This window comes from Cuculus canorus, chromosome 2 (genome assembly GCF_017976375.1).
Source record: "Cuculus canorus isolate bCucCan1 chromosome 2, bCucCan1.pri, whole genome shotgun sequence".
NCBI lineage: Eukaryota > Metazoa > Chordata > Aves > Cuculiformes > Cuculidae > Cuculus > Cuculus canorus.
The window spans coordinates 143,694,593-143,722,260 of record NC_071402.1 but is presented as its reverse complement, the minus strand read 5'-3'; the positions used below and the strand labels follow the sequence as shown (position 1 = coordinate 143,722,260).

General features: G+C 36.2%; 1 protein-coding gene across 7 annotated transcripts in view; it reads left to right on the top strand.

Moving 5' to 3' along the window:
• Nucleotides 1–27,668, top strand: part of MPP7 (MAGUK p55 scaffold protein 7) — a 160,354-nt gene that overhangs the window by 110,990 nt on the left and 21,696 nt on the right. For 4 of the 7 annotated variants that reach the window (XM_054057792.1, XM_054057791.1, XM_054057790.1 and 1 more), the window contains 6 exons: nucleotides 5,584–5,665; nucleotides 6,548–6,633; nucleotides 8,418–8,492; nucleotides 9,106–9,302; nucleotides 9,819–9,883; nucleotides 20,198–20,236. In XM_054057792.1, the coding sequence (XP_053913767.1) occupies nucleotides 5,584–5,665; nucleotides 6,548–6,633; nucleotides 8,418–8,492; nucleotides 9,106–9,302; nucleotides 9,819–9,883; nucleotides 20,198–20,236 (544 nt within the window). Of the gene's footprint in view, nucleotides 1–5,583; nucleotides 5,666–6,547; nucleotides 6,634–8,417; nucleotides 8,493–9,105; nucleotides 9,303–9,818; nucleotides 9,884–18,973; nucleotides 18,995–19,094; nucleotides 19,107–20,194; nucleotides 20,237–27,668 lie in introns of all 7 variants that reach the window. The other 3 variants (XM_054057796.1, XM_054057797.1, XM_054057795.1) reach the window with 2 other exon arrangements.

The window sequence follows — 27,668 nt, the reverse complement described above, 5'->3', positions numbered from 1 at the left end:
CTGAAAGGAGGTTGTAGAGAGGAAGGTTGCTGGCCTTTTCTTCCAAGTGACAGGGGACAGGACAAGGGAGAATGGCCTCAAGCTCCACCAGGGGAGGTTCAGGCTGGACATCAGAAAAAAAAATTTCACGGAAAGGGTCATTGGGCACTGGCAGAGGCTGCCCAGGGAGGTGATTGAGTCCCCGTCCCTGGAGGTATTTAAAAGATGGATGGATGAGATGCTCAGGGGCATGGTTTAGTGGTTGATAGGAATGGTTGGACTCGATGATCCAGGAGGTCTTTTCCAACCTAGTGATTCTGTGATTGAAAATCAATTATTCTTATGACACCATCATGACAATACATGATAGTTTGTGTCTTTGCCTTCCCAGGTTACTATTTTTTCTTAAGCAAGAGTGAGAAGAAACATGAATAGTAGTTCAGATAAGGTCTTAGCAGAATATGACATGGCAGAATAAATAAAGTTTATACTAGGTATATTAGATCTACCACATCTATGCTTCTTGAGGTTGGTTTACTAAAGAAAGGCTATGCCACGATCTATGTTTACTAAACTATTTAAAATTTCATTTTCTATTTCTTTCCATGTCTCTTTAATGTCTTTCCCTTCAGAGCTTGTTCTGAAGTCTTAGATATACTTAGCTGCTTACAGATCAAAGAGTCTCTATTTACTCAGTTTATATATTCACTGTTCTCCAGTCTGACTTACATTTGCATAGTTATATCAGGATTCTTGCTGCTGAACTTGAGATTGGAGGTACCATACAATATCTTTTCTGATATGGAGGTGGTCTAGTTTTTTGACTTGAAGATACTAAGCAGTCTGAACTTTTATTTCACCTCAGATACATTATCATTCTCCATTTGTACGCAAACAGTAGAGACCGTTTCATTGCAAAATAGTAAGCTCTCCCATCAGCTGCATGCCCTGGAAGTTCTTGAATTGGATAGCTCCTTTGGATGACTTTCAGCAGTACTCTCTGTGAAGAAAATTAGTCAGTCCCTTAACTTTGTTTGGAATAAGTGGTGAGACCTGATGTCTTATTTTCCAACATAAATGATTCTGTGAATCTGTTTGAATTGTCTAGTGGCCATTTTTGTATAAAACTGCACCACATTTTCTCTTATACTTGTTCATGCTTTTCTCCGAGTCAAGTGCCTCACCAGTGTTCTTAGTCAGTGTTAATCACATATTAATGAAGCCTGAGTTCCCAGGAGTAATCATCTCAAAAAAGACGGAAACACGTTTTGTGGGAGTGCCTTCTGTTTGCCAGATTTTATCAGTTCAGAAGTCAGTGCTGAACTTTTGTCCAGTTTTTTTTTTTTAAATAAATGATTTAAACTTTTTGTTAATCCTTCCACAGGTTGTTTTTTTCTTCTAAATTTTCTGTATTACCAAATGCCATTCTAGCAGTGTCTCACTCAAGAGAGGTGAGATTATGTTAGGAGGTTTTATCTGAACAAAGTGATTTAGAATATCTCTTAACCTTAGGTAAACAGAAGTAGAAACATCTCTTTTCAGAGACAGTCCAAAATTCACCTGGCTATGATTAGGTTTTTCATCAGATTGTTTAGAGGATTTTTACTTATGCCTACCTCTCCAGGCCTTTTTTAGCCACTGCCATGCTCCTGGTTAGAATTCAAGATATCTGAGATGTACAACCACTCTACCAGGACTTCAGTTGCTGACCTTTCACTACTTGCAGCTCCCAAACGATATTCCAGGTTTGTTAGAGCTGTCATGCAGTTATTCTGAATGGGGTGCTTCTTCATGTTAAGGTGATTGCTTCTTTGTCATACAGATTAATTTAACATAAATTTAGCTATTTGAATATTAATCTTCATGAGATTAAAGAGGTTAAGAGAAAAACAGACAGCTCCAGAGAAGGAACCTTGCTGTCTGATTAAGATGCCCACCTTAATGAAAGGATGATTTATTCTCCAGAGCTGCCTATTTCTTTTCACAAACTATAGTAGGAACCCAAACACCTAGCCTGAGCTAGATACCTGATTTCCATAGCTGAACTTGGGTGAAATGAATTGCGATGATTTAAGTCATTTACATGTTCTGCTGATGCAGATTCTACAGCCCTTGCTTGCCTCTCACTCTGAATTCCCATAGCCTGGTTCTTATTAGCGAATGAACCCAACTATTTTAGAGGTGGGATTAGTTTGGGTGTTGGGTCAGCTTTACTGTGGATAGTCTACATGTAAATGTGCATCTGCTTTTAAATAACTCTTCAGTATATGGTAAGTAACTGATATTTTATTTGCATTTTCAATAGAGAATTAATTAAAATAGGACTTATTGAAATACATATTTGCATTCAACATCTGCATGTGCTTTTGTTTAACAGAAAGGTATTCAAAAAAATTACTAATACTTCATACTCTCTTATTAGTAGTTTATTTTACAGGTTAGTCTGTCTTTCTTTAAAAATAAAGACTTATACTGTTTGTATTCTGGAACCGGCAGATAAAACCCCAAATGATGCTCACCAATCAGTGTTACTACATTAAAACTGAAAAAAACCCACAAAACCTAACCCAAAAAAACAGTGAAAGACCCTTGCTGAAGGAGCTTGTATTATTTTTAGTGCTTTTGCGTGGTATACCTTTAAATATTTTCTCAGTCTGATCACCATATGGCTCCCAAACTCCTTATTTTTCCCTTTAAAAGTATTTTAAACTGAGCTGTGCTATTACATCTGTATATGTCTCATTTAGGGTAACTTACACTTTTGGCTAGCAACAGTGAAAATATTTTCCAGCTCTCAAGGTCCAGTCTAACCTTCTTCCATTTTTAAAGCTCTAAATGAGGAGCTGTGCTGCACATGTAACTGAAAGTACTGGAGCTGAACATCTCATAAGGAGAAATCCCTGCCAGAGTATATATACCTCATAGTTTAAGCAGGGCTGGCAGCAGTACAAGAGAAGCTGCTTTTTTGGAAAATCAACTCTTCGGGTTTTCCAAAAGAAATTCACTTGTACTTGATTTCTTTTTAAGTATTCTAAATTGGGAGGGAAGGGGAATTTAAGGAACCCAATTTTTTTGTTTGTGTATTATAGATACAGCAAAACCACGTAAACTAAAATAGTGCTTTGCATGGGTCTGGCCAGTCACTTTGAGTTTGCCATAAGGGAGTTACTGACAGTGAGCTAACCTGGGTCAAATAATTTCCCTGTAAATTTGATATTTCTGATAATTCCACGTAATTCCAAATCACCTGTTACCTTTTTGGGGCCATCTTTTGGATCGGCGCTGGGAATTACTTTTGTGCCATCAAATTGGTAGTGATAATCACAGAAGCATGAAGTGACCGTTCCACTTGGCCAAGAGCCTTATCTTTACCTCCAGATGCCATCTGGGTCAATGCTGTGGCTTTTGATCACACACAGGTTTTCCCTACGGTCTGTCTAAAAACAAGGCAAAGTGAAATACCCATTTTCAGATATCAGCATTAGGCCCTGGGGTAGATGGCGATTGCAGTGAAAGGTTGTCAGTCATTGTTTGCCTTTTGCATTTGGTGGAATTCAGTAGTGTTGACTTCTCAATAAAAGACATAAAACCTTTTCCATTCAAAGCTTTTTCCTTGATTAATTAGGAGCACCTCTGTTTTACGTGGACAATATACTGGAAATATCATGTATTTATGTTTGGCTTTAGCATCCTGATGCTTCCTTTTTCTTTTTTTTTTTTCTGAGAGATTAATGCTGTATTTAATATTCCTAATGGTATGCAATTAGTTTTGCATAGAAGTCTAATCATGAGTTTTTAAAGTGAAATTAGCTGCAGCTAAATCTTTATCTTCTTGAAACTCTCAGACACATTTGAAACCATAATATAAACAAATGTGTCCTGATCTAATTACATTATAAACAACACATAAGAATAAGGGTGTCAAACTGCAGAATTACTTTGCTTATGGATAGAACGTCGTACTAATAAATTTAAGATGTAAAATAAAATGTACAAACACAGCACATTTTCTTGTGGAGCGCTGGCTACTGTTAAAGTTTCAGCCAAAGACACAATTGTGTGGCAATTCTTTTATTTTTTTCTTTATCTGCAATAAATGCAGCTTGCATATAGTAAAATATAAATCTCCCATTTTTGTCTTCTTCTGTATTTCCATCTTAGAAGCAGATGGAAAGCGAAACAAGTTTATTTACAGGCAGTAACATCGTTAACTGTAGCAAAATGTCACCCATGTTATTTACTTGCATATATTTCAGCTTCACTAAAATGAAACACTAAAAATTGAAGTAGTGATAAACATGATGTTCACATTTAATCTAAACAAATGTAGAAAGCTGGCTGTGAAGGCAATTTAATTATTCAAGGAATTTTATAAAGTACTTCTATACCTTGCTTCAAGCATAACACTTCTCCAGTGGAAGGAAATCTTGGCCACTGTCTTACGCTCAGAGTTATAATAATGTTCATACACTAATCGAAAATATGGAGGTTTTCAGAAAATTTACTTACCTGCCAGAATACTAATAATCTCTGTTGATTAACAGAGTTAGAGCTAATGCAGGTAACTAATTACATTGGCCTGGCAAAGTAATCATATGCAGATACAAAGCTTTTGGCCAGGAGGTGGTTTCCTGTGTTATTTTTTAAAATAGTGGATCAATTTACCTTTTTGGGAGGTGATTATACGGTACAACTTATCTAGCTAAAATCCTCTTTGTTATTCTGCAGATTCTGACTTCCAGAGCAGGGCCAGCATTTTACCCTGCTTTGCTCCTTCCCATCTGCCTGTAAGGGCTGCCACCGCAGCTTAGGCAGCACCTCTGTGTTCTGCTGCCCTTCCCTTCTCTCCAGTCACTGCTGCTGCCTGCTGCTTCCCCATCCCCTTGGGCCTCTTTTCAGTGCACCCTTGCAGTTCTGGTTACAAAGGCATTTTTCTCATCTAGACAACTGTTCACTGGAACTTTAACCGGATGATGTCATTTTACCTAAATGTCTCACTGCTGTGTTTGTGTAATGTATGAGAACAGTCATGACTAACTCAGGAAACGTTCGCCTCCTCTGCATTTCTGTCCCTTGCGTGTTCCAGGTGAGCCCTGGTGTACAGGGACAGGTCTCAAATTGGTGTTTATTTATCGGTAACGTTGCAAAGCAAGACTGTGATTAGTGGGTGCACAGACAGTTATGAGTGTCAAGTGCAACTATTATGAACAGGGATAACATTTTTGTACCCACAGTATTTAACATGGCCTGTTTTAATGCAGCAAAACAATTTATCAATTCTTAGTAACAGTTCAGTACAGTTCTAGCAGCAGACTTGAATAAGGTATGCTAGACTTATGTTAAGTTGAAAAGTAAACTTCTTGTGTCATTTGTCCAAACTGCGTGTCAATTCTGAATGGAAAAGTAGTCACACTTTATGAGGATGGTAATAAAGCAACATATTTTATATATTCTTTACATGAGGAGGGTTCATTTCTGGCTTATTCACACATTGACATGATGTCAACTTTTAGCAGCTTTACATAGTAAATTTTCTTTTTAGTGCCATGAATTAAAATTACGGTCAGATTAACCAAATAACTTTTTTTTTTTTCTTCCCCAAAGGGGGCTACTATTAAAAGGGATGAACATACTGGTGCAATTGTGGTGGCCAGAATAATGCGTGGAGGAGCTGCAGATAGAAGTGGTAAGGTGTTGCTGTTTTCCATTAGCCATTCAAGTTTTAGAACTGAGAAAACAGATGAGATAAAATGGGAGCATTTTGTACATCTGAAATACATCACTATTGCAAACAAAAGTATTTGGGGTTTGAACAGCTTTGCAATTCACTTGCAACCAGGTTTCTTTGAGTTAGCAGATATGGAGGGGGTTTGAGATATATCATGGTTTGCTTCCAGTTGAAGACATCCACCTAGAAATGATAAGATATGCCAAGATTACGACCTGCTAATAGAATAACTCATGGCTGTATTATTTTATGTTGATATGTCCATTTGGAGTTTCAGCTGGTAATTCTTAAAATACCAGCACATCTTTGACTGCCATTGTTTAGTTTGGGATGCTCAAAGTGTGCAAGAGCTCAAGCAAGAGGTCCTGAGCTATACTCTAAAGGGCCTTTTTTCATTGAATGGAATGAAAGACATCTGTGTTTCACACTTAGATGGGGTAGTGGAGTAAATCTATCTATATATATTGTTAAATTAGGAAGCATTTGTGTCACAAATTAGCACTCAGAGCCTAAGTGATCTTTGCAGTGCTTGCAGCTGTGTAGCAATAAGAAAGCTGTGTGAGTAGAAAAAGAATTGGCACAGACATTTTTCAAACATCTGCATAAAAGTCTGGAAAAGTAATAGAGAAATGGTACTAATTTTCAGGAGGGAGGAAGGAAAAGAGGTGAGTAAACCAACCATCTCTAATTTATCTGTGAGAACAGTAGCTATTGCTATATTCCTGCTATTAAGTCAGAGCTTGATGTGGATGAACAAAGGAGAGAAAAAAGCTGAATGTTAATGGCATTTTTTGTTTAATATACAGCTACCCTTTAACAGCTCCTCTTTGCCTTTCGTAGGTCTTATTCATGTTGGTGATGAACTGAGGGAAGTCAATGGGATTCCCGTAGATGGTAAAAAACCTGAAGAAATAATACAGATTTTGGTAAATACAAACATTTTTAAATTAATTTGGGGGAGGACAAGAAAATGTAGACTTACAATTTCTGGTGCTTTCTTAGGAAAAAAATTCTACAATAATGTTTTTTCTTCCAGTGCCATCATTTACAAACCTCTGTTTCCTTTCTCTTAACGATTTTCCATGCATTACGTATATATGCAATTATGGATTACTTGTTAATGATAGTAATATGGCTACAAATGTGTTGCATAATGTTGCAGACCCCAATGTATAATGTACAGTTTTTAAGGCATGATCTGTTGAATTCAAACTATTTTAAACTTATTCATTACTAATGTGTTAATTCCATGTAAAAATTAATTCATAATGCATGTACTTGATAGAATAAACCGACTGGTGTATTAAGATTATGTTTTATATTGATTTTCAATACATAGCCATATATGTGCTTATGTTTGCACTCCTCTAAAGCCAGCTTCATTACTCACTTATGGAACACTATTGCAAATAAAGCAATTTAGACGTTTTCAGAAATATATAGTATTTTTAGAGCAAAGAAACCAATGAGGGTCATGACAAGTCTTTATGTTCATGGTATAGCCATTTCTATGTACATAAATACCTTGCTGCCCTGCTGAATTGAGTGTCTGTCTCACAGTTTTGGTTCAATAACAGAGATGATTAATTTCAAATGTTAGCCCACTGATAGTTATACTTGCTTTATGGTTTTGTGTTCCCTACAGAAACTTATTTTCCTGCAGAAATTAATATTTTAAAATCTCTAGAAACACAATAGCAGTAGAAAAGGTGTGAACAATTTCCCCATTTACCTCCTCAAGGTACAATATAAACATCAAAAGCTAGTTAGAGCTTGTTTCAAAAGTAACAGAATTATTGATTCCAGTCCTATGGCTGGTGAAATAAGAACTTGGCTGCTGCTTGTCAAACAGTGAGCTCTTGGATCGCAGACATGCCAGCAGAACTATGTCTCGCTTGGTAGTGGACAGGCCTGTTTCCATTTTGCTTAAGTTGTTGGCTGTCTGTTGCTCTCTGCGAGTTTTATGAAACTTGTCAGCTGCATGCAATAGTAGCAGAGGCTCCAGCTGATTAGCGCTTCCTTCAATAGCAAAATGTCACTGAGGCAGTGGGAATATATTGTGGTTAATAAGTAAAATGCAGCCAGACACACTTAAAGTGGGAAATAGGGAAAGATGAACGGATGAGGTGGTTGATGATGGCTAGCTTGTTTTAAGATTTATAGTGGAGGGCTTTTTTTCCATTTAGTACACGTAGTCTATTAAAAAATGTTTTTCTTTTCTAGTTTCTTAAAGTTGCCAAAAGAATAAATCCCCTTGATAGTTTTATATGATAAATATGGCACAAACCTGTTCAAATTTTTCTATCATTTTTTCTTTAAAAATGAAATATTGGATTTTTCCAGGGATGTCCAAACCATGCCAGAAGTAGAGCAGTTGCTTCTAATATGCATACATTTTAGCTGTATCATTTGCTCCTGCTTTCAGTACAGGAGTGGGACCCTGAAACATGCAGGTCCCAGTTTTTAACAGTCCATCTGCCTACCAGTGAAGCAAATAAAACTGAGTGTTTTAAGTGGGTATCATAATCTTTGCAATGCAAAGTTTGATAGTAAAGCTGTCCAAATCCATGCATCATGCTTGGGAGAGGTTAGATTCATTATATGAGAGTATTTTTTAAATTTGATTTCTTTTCGTTTAAAGATTTCTTTGAAATGTACAGCTTAATTCTCTTTTTTTTTTGTTTGTTTGTTTTTTTCAAATGTTCACCAGGCCCAGTCTCAAGGAGCAATTACATTTAAAATTATACCTAGTGTGAAGGAAGAAATGCCAGTGAAGGAAGGCAAGGTAGGCAAGACTATTTCAGAAGCTATTGCACTAACTGTTATGCTGAGCTTATATATTGTTTGCTTGGATGATGGAACCAAGAATGTGAGTTGTGCCTCTGGACTCGGTTTTCTAGTGTGACAATGCGTGATGCACTGTACACTTCAGCACTGGCGTGCTGGATTTACAAGTGGATGTAACATGTTCTTAAGCTCTAACTCTACAGCCATGAAGTTGACATCAGTAATCTTCAGTCGTCTGCGAGGACTTGGCTTGCTTCCCAGGACTCATTTTCTTCCATTGTTCACTGGGTAGAAGACACCTGATAGCACCTTGGTTCAAAAGCGTCTTCTCTTCTATTCCCCATATGGGCACACTGTTCACTTGCAAAGTCCTTTTTACCTTGGATCACAGATGCTTTACTACATTGGGATTGTGGTTTCAGAGCAATGAATTTAACGTTCCCATATGAAATTCTAATGTTAGATGTCATTAAGGATGTTTTACAGTAGTCAATGTTTATTGCTTTACATTATTTAGTTCTGTGGTTTTGAACAGTAAAGGCAAAAAAGGGAGATATATTTGGATTAGGTTTAATATTTTGATTCTAAAGATAAAACATGGTTTGTTTCAGATGTTTATCAGAGCCTTGTTTGACTATGATCCTAATGAGGATAAAGCAATTCCTTGTAAAGAAGCTGGACTTGCTTTCAGAAGAGGAGATATCCTTCAGATCATGAGCCAGGATGATGCAACCTGGTGGCAGGCCAAACACGAAGGTGATGCCAATCCCAGAGCAGGCTTGATCCCTTCAAAGCATTTCCAGGAGAGGTGAGCATAGTTTCATTGTTTTTTGTAGTAAGAGAAGACACTTATTTGCCCAGCCATTAAGTTAGCATAGTTGTCATATGTAATGCTCGTAGATTGCATGGGTATGATAAACCTGCATTTGCATCAAGACAACAGAACTTGGCAAACTGTCGCTGAAATACTTTGGATTTCCTTATATGTCTGGCTAGAATTAATAATGACAAAAACTGATAGGATAACACTGATCCAGATTGAAAGAAAAAACATATGGAAAATAGCACATCAGTATCTGTATTCACACTGATGTACTCTGCAGGAATAAGAACTGCTGCAGGTTTTGGAGAGCTTACAAAAATTTCACGCTGAGGATTTAATTTTTTAGATTGTGAATAGATTATTGTATTGTTTTACGTTTATTTCTTATAAAATCTTCTGGGTATTTTGCAATAGTCTCATGATGTTAGTGTTTGTTAATCCCAAACTTGCAGTGAAAACTGAGGAGTTTGTGTCTTTACCCTACCACCTCCCATTTTATAGGAGATTTGCACTAAGAAGACCAGAAGTGCAGATTCAACCACTGAAAATTTCCAACAGAAAATCATGTAAGTTTGTTAACTTGGAATAGAAATCATCCTCCTGATCACTAACCTTATAAAATAGCAGTTTGTTTCAGCCCTGTGACTTGGGATGCATTTCTCCTCGGCGCAACAGTTTATTGATCACATTGTATGAGTGGAAAATAAATAAATATAAGAGCTGAAATTAAAAGCTTTAGAAGTACCTTCCAGTTTTTCTCAGCTCTCTCTGACTTTGGTTTTGAAGCACCAAACCCAATTAATGTTTTGATTTGTAATATTTCAAAGATTGAAGAGTGTTCTTTTCCTGTTGAAATAGTACAGATTTGGCTCGACAGTTTATATAATTTGGACTGCATCAATATAGTGAATTTTACACTGAGATTAAAGGTTGGATCGTCTCCCCTTCTTTCCTCCATATAGTTGGTTATTTTTTGTGTCCCATAAAGCAGTACAAATTTCTAAAAGTCAGGACATTCAGTTCTTTGACAGGCTTTCACAGAACTACTTACTGTTTTTTTAAAGGATTTCCTTCTTAATAGTGTCTGCTTTTAAATACAGTAGTTGCACAATATAAGAAGAATAAGCTCTAACAAAGCACATACATTGAAACAAATATTTTCTTTCCACTGGAATTTACATCAACATCTGTTTTAAGTATTATTACATATTTTACTTGACCTGTTATTTCTTTCAGTTGCACAGACTCATAACAAAGTGAGTACAATGTAAGAAACTATCACGCTTCAGTAGGGTCTAAATCTTATATACAAACATGTTTGTGAGCTCAACTAGAAATATTCTCAAAGTGGTCTAAAATTTCCAACCATCTTTCATTCTCTAACGTTAAAACCAGAAGTATGTATACTATGGCAAACAGTGGATGCTGGCACACTAAGGGTAAAACTAAGTGCTTTTACCTTCAAAACTTCTCACCAAGGTTTCTGTTGCAATTTTCCTAACTCCTTACTATGCTGTTTGCATTCTGAAGTTTGGCAATTAGTGTTAGTTTTCTATTAATCTGCATTTTCTGTTTCATTCCATTTTGCTATTTGATTGCGTGCCCTAATGCTATTGTTAACTTCAAAGTCCTTGATTAGCTTTGTAATTACAACAACAGACTAGATGAGTACACTATAGCTTTTCTGATTTACATGGATCTTAGAAATCAAGAGGAGCTGCTCCAGCTTGTAGTAAATCTGCTGTTTTTCTAGGTTCTAGGTCAAGTTGCTCTGCTCCATTTTTGGAAAAGTGTCTGATCCCAGGGCATAGCTATTTCTCTCTGTCCACTGTTCTTGAATCTGGATAATACTCCCAACAAGAGCCTTCAATTAATGTGGCACTGGTGCTTTTGAAGAGGTAAATCATCTTCTGCAGCAAAACTGCATGATTCCTTTTGTAATAGATTGCATCTTTTTAGTGACCTTTAAGTGAAAGGTTTTACAAGATGCATCTCACCTTTCCAAATAGGCAGCCTGAACTTAATTGGGAATTGCCAGAATTACAACCCAAACCACAGTATGACATCTACTATTGTTATTTCTGTTATCTCCACTGACTGCCTTAATTGGCTTAAACAAGGGAGAAGACCTCTCTTTCTCCCCTTTCCTTTAAAATGTGACAGAGCCTTAAGAGTCGAGCAGTGTGCTTATTATCGTTCTCTTTCAGACTTTCTTTAAACAAAACAAGGTCTGGTTAAATACTATCTAGAGGGCGGTGGTGCCTCATGAAGGAGGAAAGACTGTAATGTAGGTTTGTAATTGTCTCTCTTCCCCATTTCTTAGGGCAATCTGCTGCTACATCTGCCAGATTTCCAGGGGAAGAGGGGTAGTGCTGTTCTGAGTAAAGGTCCATCCCTTTCTTGAAATACTGAACATGTTTTTAGTGCCGGAAGGGAATTCAGTTCCTTCATAGAGGAGGCATTTCAAGCACCAGAATTCTGCTATAGGAAAGATGTGACTAGGATGTTGCTTGAGTTACTTACAGGAAAACCTTCTATTTGCTTGGCTTTTCAAGAAGGTTCCACGTAAGCTGGGAAAGTCCACACCCTTGTGATCTTTCTAAAGTTGGGCAGTTTTTTCATGTTGCCAAGTGCGGCAGTGAAGCTGTGAGATGTGGAGGCCATGTCTGTATTTGTGCAAAGCAATCACCTTGCCAGAATTGGAAGATGCTGGAAAATCATGCATTACTCAGCTGAATGAACAGCATACTGCCAGTACAGGAAGCATGGAAGGGAGCTGACATGGGGAATAGAAAATTGGAAAGAACTCCTAGTCTGATTTTTTTTAGCCTTTTTTCTGTATTGTGGAGTATGGCCCACTGATTATTGTCCTTTAAAGTTTTATTTAACAAGTTCCTATGTAAGGAGATGGGAAATAGGTAGTGCTTGATTTCGTCTGATTGTTTTTTCAACCTGTACTACAGGCCTTCACCTTGATCTAGGATTTCCCAATGTTTAGAAGGGCAGTTGTGTGGGGGAAATGGTGTTCTGTATGCTTCCTGAACTAGCTGCTTGCTATTGCAGTTGATCCCATCCAATTGTATGACCTGAATTTCTTTAGCATTTTAGAGGGAAAGGGCAATTTGCCAGCTGATATTCTTACAGCTTCCCAAAGAGGAAAACTTGTTGACTTCAACAGAGCTGCTAATAAAAGTCCCTTTCCTGACAGGACTGGGAGTTGCACTAGGAAGCTTTCTTGAGACATGGTAAGTAGCACTGGATGTCAGACTGCTCTGTTCAGTCAACTCATTCCACAGATCCTATGCTTTGTAATGAGGAAGAAACTTGGGTACATGCCATTGCTTTTAATGGGGAGAATCAAGAAAAATTCTATTATCTTGGAAGCCAAAAAAAAGTGAACTAGCACTGTTTTTTTATGTGGACTTACAGGGCAGTAGTGTCCTTTTACTTGAAAATTAATCTAAAAATTAGTCAAAATTGTGTATGAGAAGTATCCTACAACTTGTTTTTTTGCTCTCTTCTCAAGCTTGTTCTGGAACTTGGAAGGGCTGCTGTATTTGTCTAGTAAAAGAGCTCTCTGAAACATAGTTAATAACTGTATTCACAGTAACATTAGCATCCACCAGGATTTGCTTTGATAATTATGTTTCGGATCCTGAGAGGAGCTAGGTTGAATTACTCTTGGGAAGCCTTCTATTTCCAATTTCGAATTTTTTATACTTCTCAGCATAGCAATGCATGTTGTGTAAAGTTGTTAATTTGTACACATATTTGTGTATCATAAATTCGGAAGGAAAAAAACTGGACTTTCTTGGTGATGCTGACTATGCTTGCATATATATATGCATGTCAAGGAAAAGGAGTAGAGTATACTTTTCAAAGATTTTTTTCAGAAAGAATTATTTGCACTGAAAACAGCAGAAACCCAGCATAATTCTACACTATTTAAAGGATCCTTTCATAATGTCAATGCCAATTTTTAGTTTCACTTTAGCAGCTAAGTCACCTTGTTTCATTGTATTTATGTGTAAAATGAATATAAGTAAAAGTAAATACTTAAGCTTTGTGGAAGATACACGTATGCCTCTTCCAGAATTTTCTCGAAAGAGATAAGAGAATTTTTATCACATTGCACCACTTAGAGTGAAAAACCCTTTAACATGTATACAGTGGAGGAGGGGCAAAACAATGTACATTCCATATTGAAAGGTAAGTGAAATCGCACTTCTTCATTAGCAAATGGAGAGGATGCATAGTGTGATGGGGTCTAGGCTGAAGTAGCAGGACATTCATAACATAGATGGACCCTGCCCTGACAAGAGATGATTTTACATTGAGAGGAAGACCCAGAGAAAGTAGGATTAAAGAAATAAAGGAGAAGGCATGGAAGTGAAATTTCATATTGAGGGTGAAGAAAAGGAGAAAGTATTGCAGTGGAAGTACAGATGGAGCAAAACTGCCCATAAATTCCATTAGGCAAAATCCTGCAGAGGGTGGACTTTGAAATTACTAAAGTAACTCAATTAACACTATTATGCAAGAGTGTTACTGTAGTTAATGTTTGCACTATAGTTCAGTTGTTTCTTGATTCTGTTTAAATCAAACACTAATAAATTTGTTCTGTTCAAGATTTTGAAATAGTAAATAATAAAAAAATCACTAATATAAACTCTGACTGGGGGTGGTGGTGGTGTGTTTATTATTTCTAAAAACCTCAATGAGTTCAACTTTAATATTTGATAAGTTTTGAAAGTATGAGATAAGAGGCAGTTGGATGTGCTGACCTGCTGACAAGATTGGTAGTGTTACTTCCAAGGCTCTGAGCTAGTCCAGAAATGATGGAGGTATACCAAAACTCTCAAGTGTACTTATCTCTGTATTTAACAGCAATGACTGTGTATTGCTTATGCATTAGTATTATGGGAAAAATATATTGGGGAAAAATGATAAGAAAAAGCAACATAGAAAAGGAAACAGAAAAATGGAATTAAAGTAAAGGAATAGAGATGCATGAGGTGGTGTGAGTAGGACTAACCCTCTGTGTGCTGAGAGTGAACGTGCAGTGTATCTGATGTGGGGTGTGAGGGAGCTCTGTGGGGCAGGGAGGGAGGTACAGTGCATGTGCCTGGCTGCATGCAGTCAGTTTTTGTGTGTCTGAGCTTGTGAGCTGTGGCTGACGCCAGCTCCACAGAAACCTGCTTACTTGGTATTTGTCAATAATACTTAACAATGTTCCTGGCTTTAGGAGGTCATCTTAGCTTGAGCACAACTTTGTAGCCAGAACTGGCTCTGTGAGTTCTCCTGTCACTGCATATTGGATAATTAGGAGTGATGTGAGACTCTTCACAGGGGAGAATTCGTTTGTTTAATAGTTCCCAGTCTGTTAACTTGAATACAAGGGCTACTCATGGTCTGACTGTGATAGTCACTGCCACAAACATAGTCATTCTTCCATTTGTAGCTTGCTTTAATTTGTAGGTAAAACACTGATAACCTTTTTTTTTTTGAGGGGAAAAAAAAATATGTTTGACTAACAACCAAATAACTTGCTGTTCTGCAGTAAATATAAACTACAATAATCAGCCAAGACATTATATTCCTTCAGCATAATTTTACTTTCACAGCGGTTACTGTGTTTATTCTTACATTAAACATGTGTTGTCTCTGGTATGAAAATTACTGGTAACTTTATATTTTACACTAGTGTAGCCTGTAACTTCTGTTAACTTCTGCAGTGCGTGCATATGTGTATGTGTATAATCATATCTTGCGTGTATAGTTATATGTAAATGTGTATATGTATGTAGCATATATGACAGAGCTGTCCAGAGATGCCTTTTCATTGATAATACATTTGTTCTATACATTGAATGCTGAATATCAATACTTACTGTGGCAAAGCCATCATCATATAGTTTTTCTAGGGCTTAAAACTTATTTTACTTTCAATTTTGATTTACCATATGTGATTTGCATTGTATGAGCAAGAGGAAATATTTAGCTGCAGCCAAATGGTGTTCATTCAAACAAGATGTAACCTAGTTTATCCATAGATGAGTGTCTTGTGAATTGAAGATCGTGTTCTGCCAACAAAAGAATTTTAAGCAAGCTAAAAGAATGAATGCTTTGTACCACTTGTGTTTGAAGACCAAACATTTAGGATAAATGTATATTAGGGCTCTTTTACTTGTTATAATTGCTGCAAAGTCTTAACTCTGCCTTTCTTCTCGGTATTTTTCTATGTCCATCTTTGAAACTTGATTGCCCACCTGCAGGTAGTTATGAGTAAAACCAAAAAATAAACTAGACCTATAAAATTAAATTAGCACATTAGCATCTTTGTTCAGAAGTGTCCTCTCCTTACAAATATTAACTTCCTGCTACCACAGAGAAATTAAGGAAGCCTGAAGCTGGATGACATTTGAGTCAAGGTCACCTGAGACAGAAGTGGAAATGGATCTCAGACTCTTGCTCTGTCCTTCACCACAAGACTCTCCTTCATTTTCCAAATTAGCTTGGTAGAGGTGCTGTTAGCTGATAGTGCTGAGAAACTTAAATTAGATCACCATTTCGTGTAGCATGAACGTATATGTATCGTTCAATCTACAAAACCCTATAGGATAAAAAATCTGCAGAATTATATAGGTGTCAATTGCTATGTGGAGCTGTTAATCACTAGAAAATCACGAGTGTTTAATATATTTGTTTTAATGCAGATTATTCTATGTTACAATTTCTTGCTTAGTAAAATGAAATAGAATTTAAGGGATAATCTTGCTTGTTCTAAGAAACTAGAACAGTGCTGTTGAATCTAATGTTAGACCAAGAAACATTTAAATAAGATTCTTTGAAGAAAAGATTGTTGAAAGAAACTCAGCAAAAGTTAAAGCTTTTAATCTGGTGCCAGACTGTTGCAGAGTCAAGAAAGTTTCTGGAATTGCACTGATTTGGAGCTTCAGAATTTAAGTGAGGCCCCCAAAAATATCAAAATATATTTAAGTTAAAATACATACAGAAATACAATGTATATGGTACTGGTTTGTGTAGTTACAGTTTAGCATATTGGCTACACTGAAATCTTTCTAAAATGAATAAAAACACTACTTCCTAAGCTTCCATTGTACTTGTGTTTCCTATTTCTGCTTTGTTGTTGTTTCATGACTATTTTCTTTGTAACTTCCTCTCCCTTCGTAGCACACTACATCTATTTGACCACATTTCTTCTTTCCTCAGTGTTTTATTTGCTCCGTGTTGCCTTATGGGTTTGGTTTTTTTTTTCCTCACTGCTTTTATTTTGCCTTTTCCCATCAGATTTTCTGGTCTTTATGGTCTGTCCTCTTTTGGTCTCTTATTTCTTCTGTTGATATAAACACTGTCTATTTCCCTTCTCACCCCTCTTTGATTTAGTAAAACTATATTGGCCTGAGAAGATCACCCCAATTTTCCATGTCTCTAAACTTTGAGACTTCAGGCATGTATCTGCCCATATCTGCTGTGTGCAAACAGCTGCTTCAGACACGCAGAGCTGTATTAGCGGTGAATCACAATACAAAGTTTCCTGGCAAATAACTTCTGGCTTTACTAGCGACAGGCAGTAGCCCCAGTAAAATTCCTGGTAAAGTTCAAATTGGGACCTACATGTTGATGACTGTTTCGTAGTTGCATGAAGCTATTAAAACCCACTTGTTTCCTACATCTTTTCATTAGAAGCTGTTATGTTCAACCTTAGGAGTAGCCCAAGAAAGCCAAGAGCAGTGTTAGGGAGGATTTTTAACAAAACACTGAAAGCTCAAACCTCCTTCCCTTTATCTTGGCATTAAACCTCAGCTTGTAGATCTTTTGGCATGAACTCTCTGGCATCAGCTGGCTTACTTGGAGATTCTAACGTCTTCAATTTATAGCATGGGTGGGTAAGACTGTTCCCTTTCCTAGCAGGTAGCCCAGAAGCCTGTGTTTCCTTCAACTGTTCTCAGCCGTGTGGCTGTAACTCCCACACTTGCAGATCTCCTCCGAAGGTCTGCAGTAGTCAGGGCTTGAGTGAGTATATACTTGTGTGTACATACAGACCTCTTTTTTTCCTGGTCCAGTCTTTCGTGCTCATAGATGAGGACTTGTCTGTTGCCAATGATAAAATACCAAACAGAATACTTCAAATTGCACAGTCACTAGTGAAGTAAAATAACTGTTGAATTCAGGAGACTTTTTATATGTATTGACATGAACTGGTTTTGAGTGTTAGTGACTTTTTTGAGGAGATGTATTTGCAACCTATTGAAAGTCATGGAAATGGAAATACAGAAAAAACTTGCCATACATATCAGGAAATGTAAGAGGTTTCTCAGCACAGAGGAAGAGAAACAAATTTTATGTGGAAGCCAGCCTGTCATCCTCTGTCCAGCTTTAGGGTGTTTGTCACTTCAAGAATTGAGAGTTTTTAAGGTCAGGAGAGGAAAAAGGATGCAGTTCTGTCACTCTCAGCCCACAGAACTCTCGGCAGTCTTCTAAGGCACCAGATGTGGTCAATGAAGCAGTGCTCACCTTAGAGGAATTTCCAGACCAGTAAAACCATAAGGTCACCTCAAAGGTAGAAATAAACTTTAAATAGGATTCAGAGAAGTCTTCCAAATTAATATTTTAAAACATAAGTCTTCAGGAAAAAAGATATGAAGAAGTGATTCTGAAAACACTGTTCTTCCCCTGGCAGAAATGACCTTTATATCTGTTTCATGACATGCAATGGGAAAAGCTATTTTATGTAATCGAATAGGCGTGAGAGTTCTGATGTTACCTTTGTTTGGTACATTAGTTACACGTGAAAGATTTTAAAATCTCTCTTGAATTTCTCCACATTTTGAAGAATATCATGCTTCGTGGAAGAACTTTGGAATATTTATGTATTAGGCATGTTTATCCAGATTCCAAAGGAAATTTGAATGAGACTTAGGTTGTAAAATCTTTGTATGAGTCTGGGCCTTAGTATATAATATTTCTTTGAGCAAATATTCATTATATATATTGCCTCCCTGTAGAAGCCTAAAGATGATTGTATGTTTTTCACCACCAAGGAGGAAAAATTTATTGACTTATGATAGGGAAGCAGAAAGTCTTAAGTAGATCTATTATATTAAGGTAATGTCAGAGAAAAAATGACAGGGTATTTAAATTCTTTCAGCACTTTTCTAGCTACAACTATAGACACACAAAAAAAAGCCAACAAAAAAACCCCTCTCCAAAACCCAGCTTCAAGGGCAGTAACAACTGTTACTGTGAGTACAGAAAAATACAGAGATCACGTGCATGGTAGCGATTCTTAGAAATTCTATATTAAGACTTGATTAAATGGAATTAACAAACTGTAGTTTCAGTATTGGAAAAAAATCTTCCTTGAGAACTGGGTAAGGTCATTTCTACCAAATGAATAGGGGAAGATTCTCATATAGGAAATGTAAAGTGCATGTTGTATTTCAATGTCTTTTTGGGTCCTTTTCTAACTGAGTGTATTTAAACATTTAAGTTAAACTTAGTGCTGGTATGTTGGTGTATGCCTCAATATAATAGGTGCTATCAGGAGGATTTTAGAGTAGCTTACAGAGCTAAATTTTTTGCTATTTATGGAGTATTAAACAATAATACTTTGTTTTTTTGGCTGTTCTAAGATGAGGAAGCGGTTGAGTGTGGTAGGTGCATTTTTCTTCTTCAATTTAACTTTTCTTTCTTAAGTTATGTTTTCACTCCATTTAATGATTTCCTTTCCTGTTTTTCCTTTGTGCTTCTCAGAGGAAATTGAAGGTACATGTACAAAAGTTTCCCTGCATAGCCCAATAATTTTATTTAGAGAACATGTGTTTAGAATTAAATTGAATACAGTCCAATGTTTCTAAGAGATGTTATACATATAATGCTTTTATATTGCTACGAAATACACTGAATATATATTTAGATAGATAAAAATACTAGAATATTCCTGGTTCCTTCATATAAACATCAATAATGTGAACTATTGTTTTAAACTGCTTTCTCTGTTCCTCTTGAACTTTTGGAAGATGTGTCTAGAACAATAGTACCATAAAATAAAATTAGCAAAACTTGGGTGGGCTGGGCTGGAAAGAGATTGTTCTGACTTAGTTACATGGCCATGAGAGGTCTTGTATTTCTAATTAATACTGATGAAGTGTATCTCTGAGATGGTAGAAAGTTCATCCATGCAGTATTTTCCTTACTGTTTTTCCTCTGAGTGTAGTCAGTTGCTGTTATGCTTGCAGCATATGTTAAAGTAATAGCAGCTGATCTCTTGTAATTTTTTTTTTTTAACTTGAGAGGCCTTTGTTTATAAAGGCATTAGAAATTGTAGCTCATATTTTTGATCAAAGGGCCTCTGGCATGTAAAAATATACATTATAGCTATTTTATATCAAATGAGAGGATGTGTTTTTGATCAAAAACCTTTCTGTCTAATCCAGTGAGCCAAAACTTAAAGCTAAAGTCTGATAATGTATAATTTACCAAAAAAGCTTGATTTACATCAAATACATTTGCCTTTCTTTTAAGTGGTATCATATTTTCTATTAACTGATAAAGTGTGAATAATACAGTGTTAGAATTCTTTTCAGAATGTTTGCTGTCATCACAATTTTTGCTTGAAAAGGTAAAAAGATCAGTTTGCATGCTGCAAAATTCCAGAATCCCTCCAGCTGCAATATAGAACAATAAATGTTGGTTTATGCTTTTAAGAAAATAGTTTCCTGAAGGCTTTTTATTGCTATGCTATGTACAGTTGTCATTTTTAAAGTAATTTCTTCTGTATTTTTTTGCTGGGCTTCTAACTATTCTGCTTTATTTCTTGACTCTTATTCTGTATGCTTTTACCCTTCGTCCAGAAGATGCTGAATCTGCTGGTCACAACAGTGGATCCTATCTAGGTGAGCAATTGGTTACAAAAGACAATTCCTTCCTTTTTTTTTTTTTCAGCTTCTTTCTCCTGGAACTACTGTGTCCACTTTGCTTTTGGGGGTAATCTGCATATAAATGTCTTTACTCTGCATGAAAAAAGCATGAATATTAAGGTTTGAAAAATGGCTCATTGGATTTGACATAAAGGGTTTATGTAGTGTATGCCTTTATCAGCTTAAACTAAAATACTGGTTTGATTTTTCAGTCAAAATAAAAAATACATATGAACTTGGGAAAAATATTGATTTTTAAAGTACATTAAATACGCCATGTGTTTAATGAAACAAAAAGGTTACTGTGTTGTGAAAATTTTGAGACAGTCTTTGAAAACACATTTTCAAGATTTTTATCTAAGTTTTGCCTACACTATCTTTCTTTCTTTCAAAAATGTATCTCTTAACAATTTTGGGAAGATTTATTGACAGTACAGAGCAAAGTTGGAGGCATTGTTTCATTTTCCACGTTAGAAAATAGGATAAGTCATAATAACTCATTAGCTTAAATTTAGTTTTAAAGCTTGTCTGAGCTCAATGTATCATTGCGGGGAGAGGGGAAGAGGAGGGGAAAGAGTCTTTTGGCTTCAGCTTCAACATTCCAAATTTCAAACAAAAGTAACATTCAAAAAAGGTGAATATTCCATGATATGTTTCAGCTTTTTAATTTGTGCCATTTTAAAAGCTATGTAAAAATATTTATTCGAAACTGTCCAGAATTCCTGCCAGCTGAAGGCTGGCTGGAGCGGATTTTGTGGCAACTAGCCCTTTTCCCAAGGTTTTCATCCCTGTACTACAAGAGCAGTGGGAAGAAACTTGTCAAAGTGCTTCAGTACATCCAAACCATTGGGCTCACTGAAACACCCTAGACGAACACTGTAAATTAGAGATGGTTTTCATATTGCACTATACTGTTTTTAAATGTGGTATATAGACTACATCAGGAACACACAAACTATATAACTGGAAGAACTTTGACCTCTTTCTGAAACCGTAGTGCTGTATAATGTCTTTGTGGAACTAACAGTCATCTGATCATGCTGAAAATAAACTTCTTACCTTTGCGAGTTAATAAACTAAATTAATGTTGAATTGTAATTGTATTGAGAGATGAAAGTATGCATGGAAAATGATACTTTGGATGTGATTCCAGATGAAATGTGTTTTCCGTATCAAATCTTCTCATTGAAACAGAAAAGACCTCCTTTTTCACACCATTTTTTTCTTTCTGTCTGCAAACAGAGATTGCATGAGTTCTCAAGCTCAGACTATTGTGGTTTAGCAATCAGATCTTACTGGGTTGATGCTTTATTTGAGAAAGAAGGTGACAAAAAGGAATTCACCTTGGTGCTGTAGCCCTTTCACTGAAATATTTTGGTCTACGCTTTCAAAAAAGGCTCCATGATCTAAGAGGGAGATGTCTTGCGGAAGAAGCTACTGTTGACCCAGACACAAAGAATAAAAAATCAAGATGGAATGTAATTTACTTAGGCAAAACTTTACAAAAATTATTGGAGAACTACTGTACAGTGCATGTAATGGTTTCTCTCTTGGGAGATTCCATGTAGTGGAGTGCAGCCATTGGTCCAGAGATGGTACCTTCAGTCTGGGTCTGTGCTGTTGGAAGTGAGGTGTCAGAGACAAGAGCCAGAAGACAGAACAACAGGGAGAAAATAAGACTTGTCTAAGATTAAGATTGTTTTTTGGGTAAAGACACAAAGATATTCACTAGTGGTGAATAGGTAGCTATTTTTTTGTTTAGGAATTTGGTTCTTTGGAGTTCTTCGCTAGGAATCACTCATGAAAAATTATCCTCTTAAGATCAAGCAGGTAGACTTTTGAAAGCTGATGTTATCATTCCTTTGTATATGGTGATTTGTAATTCAAACCGTCTCATGTATTCCAGTGTCTCCTTGTTTCACAAAACATTAGGAGCCCAATCCTGTTCAGACACATTTAGGGTTGCTTTTCTCCGGAATTATTTTTCAGTTGTATTTGCTCAAGGAAGAAACTGCTGTGGAGTAACTTTCTGGGATGGACAAATGCCACTGCCTAATGTGTAGTAATTTGAACAAAACTTGCTGTCCAGCTAAAGGGAGGACACAAAACTTTTACCTGTGTGCTGTGTGAGATATAAAACTGGTAGTCTGTAAAGTAGAGGAGTCCCAGGGAAAGACACTTTATAAACACTCTGTTACAGTCATGGGAGCCAAGACCATATCTAACTGCTGCAATCCGCCTTTCTGCTTAGGAGGAACCTCTTTGTTTTTCAGTAATCTGAATATATTATTTTAATCCCAAGGGTATTTAATGCCTTCAGATACTTTTTTTTCCTGCCTATTGCTTTTCTGAGGAGTGGGAAAACAAATGTTTCTGATTTTTGAAAATAGCTTATTCTTAATGTCCACCTTTGTTTAGCAGTTTTGGAGCGAATCCTGAGTGTCTCAGTGTTTCTGAATGTGCATGTTCTTGAAAGAGGATAGATATTTAGAAACTCCTTGATTACTAAGTAACTAAGAATTTCTAGGCAATTAGTATAACACAGTCTTGATAAAACTAAACCTAAAATATTGCCATTAAAGAGCTTGGGTCACACCGACAAGTTCAGGGTGTTTTAGTGCCACCCAATTAAATGCCTATCTACATTGTAACCTTTTATCAGAGCAAGAGAATCTGAATGAGCGTAACTGTTGATGAAGGAGCTGACCTGCTGTATTACCTTGCATTTACAGCAGGTTATCTTCATGCATATGAGCAGTTAGTGTGAGGTAGGTTGAAGTATGGTAAATCATTCACATGCCCAAATTCTAGAAACAGTTTTCAAAGTATGAGTACCCCAGTTACTTCCTAAAAAACCAAAATGACTAATCATGTTTCATGCTGGTTTTGATAGTATGTAATTGCATCAAGTTAACCACAGCAATTCTAATATCAATTAATGAATTTACAGTCTATTTTATGGGTCATTTTGGGTATAGAGCTGTGTGTTTGTTGGTATTTCAGTCTTTGAACCAGGATATTCTCTCTATATCTGTCTCTCTCTGAAAGGAGATGTACTTGACACACGCATGATGTGGTCATGAAGAGCAACGGAAGAGACAGCTTTCAGAAAACAGAATGTCTGTACCATCTGGAGTGAGAGCTTTTATGTCCAAGGTTCTGCTGGCATTAATTTGAATCCTCCCCTCTGAAATGACTCTGATAAATTTCATTGTTTTTTTACCAAATTCTAATATTTAAGTCACAGTATAGTATTGAATGTTTCTGCAGTAATTTCCTGAGGAATTACTGGGGAGAATGTTAGGAGTTTGCCTTTGCCAAGCTTAAATTCTAGTTACATTACTTGAACCTTTATGAACATACAGTAAATATAATCTGTTTACTATTCTCAATTTTGTCTTAAAAATCCAGACATAATCTAAATTTTTATTAACCTTGTCTAAATGTGCAAGCTGGGAATCAGTCCAGAAGCAAGCAGAGTGAGAAGTCTGCTCTGCGTTTGTGCAGTTCCTGTGTAACAATAGAAGTACATGGTATACGAGCCAGGATAGAAAAACCTCAATATTCTAGAGGAGGGAGGATCCAGAAATATCTAGTAAAATATTGTATTCATACAAACCCAAATAATAATCATGGTACCAAAATTACTTTTGTCAGTAATATGAATACAAAAAATACTTGTAAATGCATTTATAATTAAACACCATTTGTTCACTCTAAATTATGCAAGACTAGACCAAATTCAGTGTAGAATATACATAATTTAAACACAGATAAGCACATTTTTTAGTGAATGAAAGTGAACAAAACCGTATCTAAATGCTTTATAGCATTCTGGAGCCTTACTGGTGAGTTTATGAAGCACAGGTGAATTCAAATGAGAATATTTCCTGTTAGTATAATTTGTCTGAATTTGAGATATTACCTTTCTGCTTTCATGAACATATTTGGATTTAAATTCACACAACATACTGCAATCTTTTGTTCAGTTATTTAGAATTATATTGCTAAATCAAAAGAAGTACAGCTTTTTACATCAGCATCACCTAAAAAAAATATTTCGAGTTAGACAGGTTCATGCATTGCCTGTTCTCAGTTTGGATTTCTGTTTGAGGTCCAAGTGGGTTTTTCTATGTAAATGCAAAGATGTTGTTCTGAGATCACCAAATGTATATTGCTAGTGGTTAAAAGATTAACCACACTTTTTTCCAGGACTGTTTTCATTCTTTTTCTTAGAGAAGCAAGTGGCTTCTCTTGGATTATTGTTGAGCCTTAATTTAAGTTTGTTAGTAGCATCTTAGGGTTTTTGTTTCATGTTGAGAAGTGTTAATAAAGTTTGGAGACATTTGTAGTTTGAGAACATTTGTTCTTCATATTTTCTTCCCGACGGCTGTTCTCATTTCACCGAACTTTTGCATTCCAGCAGTAGTTTATGGGTTTGCATGTTCAGTAGGCTTCTGGTCATGTAGCTGAAACCAATGAGCTGGTGCAAGCTTCTGACTGTTCAGAATTTTATGTTGCTTTAGTGACAGAATTTTCCCCTTTTATTTTATAGTCTGCATACTTGGCAACTATGGTTAATCTCTGCTGATATCCATATTCCACAGACAGTGTAGCCTGTAGCTCTTTTAATATTCATTGAGGTTTATACTATCAAATATTCTGGGCAGGCAATTCTTTTTCTCTTTGTTCTTTATAGGCATTTACTTTTAAGCTTAATCATTTCATAGAAACTTCGTTTTTCTGTTGCCTATCAGTATTGGTCTTGTTTTTCTGTAGTGATGATTGCTACATTTTTAATAATGTATCATAAATTTAAATATATGAAGATTTTTTCATCTTTCCTAAACTGAAAATATGCAAACATTAGCAGAATTCTTTTAGTTTATGAATAAATGTTTTTATTCCTTGCAACATATGATATTGTGGCAGTTCAGCTTAATCTTTTTGCACAATCATAGCTGCCCAACATATAATCCAATTATAAATGCAGAGTTCAATAGAAAATAGGTATTAACTGTTCTTTAAAATTAGCTTCTGAAGGTCATAGTGAAGTTAAGCCACGTATGTAAGAATATATAATGGCAGATGTGAGAGGCAGAGAATCATGTTTCCAGGAATGCAGTAGCAGTGTCATAAAAATGTTGGATATATTTGAAACAGTCTCATCCTTACTTTCAGTACTGTACGTTTTCCTTGGGTTTGAAAGCTGCTTAATCTTGAGTTTCTCTATAGGGCTATTCAGATATGCTATGAAGAGCACTTAAAATAACTTCCAAATTGACAGTAGTCTTAAAGTGGCAAAGCAATCAGCTATCACAGATTTTTAGTATTCAGTAGTTTTACAGAGTGTCATCACTAGCACACTGCAAAGAAATCAGCCATACTGGAAATCTCCATTATCTCTGGTTCACGCTTGTTCCTTTTAATAAATATAATATCTTTTCTGTAACGGCTAAGTCCTAGGAGAACTTGTTGTTGAACCTTCTTAAAATACAGGACAATATTACTTTTTTAACTTCACCTGTAAGTTTCAGTCATAGAAATATCAAATGTTTTAGTCAAAGAAATACATGTTAGCAGTCAAACTGTGTCGCCTGAGTCTACATGATACTTTATATGCAGCCTGTAAAAGTGACAAGGGACAAATTAGCCTGAAGACAGCACTGAAAGATTTTCTTCTTTTTGTCATTTTTGATAAAAAAAATAAAATCTGGGTTTTTTTCTTTTGTAAGAGAAGAAGGAATGAAAAATCTTAAATAACCCACCACCTGGTAGTGTGGTAATGAAATCTGAATAATGTGGATGGAGAAAAGAGAAACAATTTACAAGTTGTCTCTGTCTTAACAGCAGAGATTGAACTGATCGTGAAGATTTTGTGGAAAGGATGTTTTCCCTAAAGGTTGTTTAGTTTGACATGTAAGCTGAGGTTAAGAAGCTGTAGGTAATGGTGCTAGTTGGAGACACAGAAGTGTGAGGTTGGTGCAAAATTAATTGCCGTTTCTAACTGTCAACTTCAAAGCCATGTATCTCAGCTTAGAATAAAATTTATTAATCAAAATAAAAAAACATTAGAATCTATGCATTTTTGCCAACAAGAAACAGGTCTGCTTATTTTGATAGCATAGAATTCTGGAGTCTGGGAACTCATGAATTCTTCAAAGGCATTTTGAGCTACTGCTTGGTTATGGAAAACCTTCTCTTGCAGGAAGTTGTTGAGATACTTGAAAATGTGGTAGTCAATGGAGGGAGGTCTGGTAAGTAAGCTGAGTGAGGTAGAGTTTCATAGTCCAGTTTGTGCAGCTTCTGCAGTCACTTCTGAGACATATGGTCAGGCTTTGTCATGGAGAAGAACTGATCCTTTCCAGTTGACCAGTGTTGGATGTAAACGTTGCAGTTCTCGGTGCATTTTGTCAATATCCTGGCAATACGTCTCTGCTGTGATAGTTTGGCAAGAATACAAGAAGTTGGAGTGGATGATTCCACTCACTGACCACCATACAGTGACTATAATCTTCTTTTGATGCAGCTCCGGTCTGGGGAAGTGTTTTGGTGCTTCCATTCAGTCCAGCCACTGCACAGAGTGCCGTTGGTTGTCTTTTAGAATCCATTTTTCATCACTTGTCACCATGCACTCAAGAAATGGATAACTTTTGTTGTGCAAAAGAAGTGCAGAGCAGACTTTGTAATGGCCATTTGATTTTTGTTCAGCTTGTGCAGCTCCCATTTGTCAAGCTATTTTGATTTTCCGATTTGATGTAAATGTTGATCAACTGTAATGTTGCTCTTCTGCAACCTCTTGAGTTGTTTTGCATGGGTCCATTTCAATACTGGCCCTTAATTAGTTATTGTTTTTTGCAGAATGATGTCTGCAACTCTCCTCATCTTCAAGGCTCTCTTTTCCATTACAGAATCTTTGGAGCCAATGTTGAGCTGTACATTTGTTGATAGCCCCCGGCCAAATGCTTGGTTGATATGCCTAGCAGTTTCTGCTGCTTTACATCTCCTTTTGAACTCGTACAACAAAATCACTCAAATTTGCTTTTTCTCAATCTTCAAATTGATGGTATAATATAAAAAAGAATAAGCAGTGAAAATAAAGCAATTAGCATCAATGTGTAGAGTGTATTTCATACTTCATAATGGTATACTACATGAACACAGTTAAATAAAAGGCTAATCCAAAATAAAGATCACAGTTTATAATGACACAAGTGGCAATTATTTTTGCACCAACCTAATATTCATAAGATCAACACCAAATTGGAATGGAAACAATTGGCTTAGCTTCATTTGACCACCACCCTTGCTTTTTACCTTTTCCAGATGTGTGGATTCTGGTTTTTAGTGACAAAGCTCTTTATTCTGTCAATTGTTTAGTAGTAAATGGTGAGAAAATAGTTCTTTT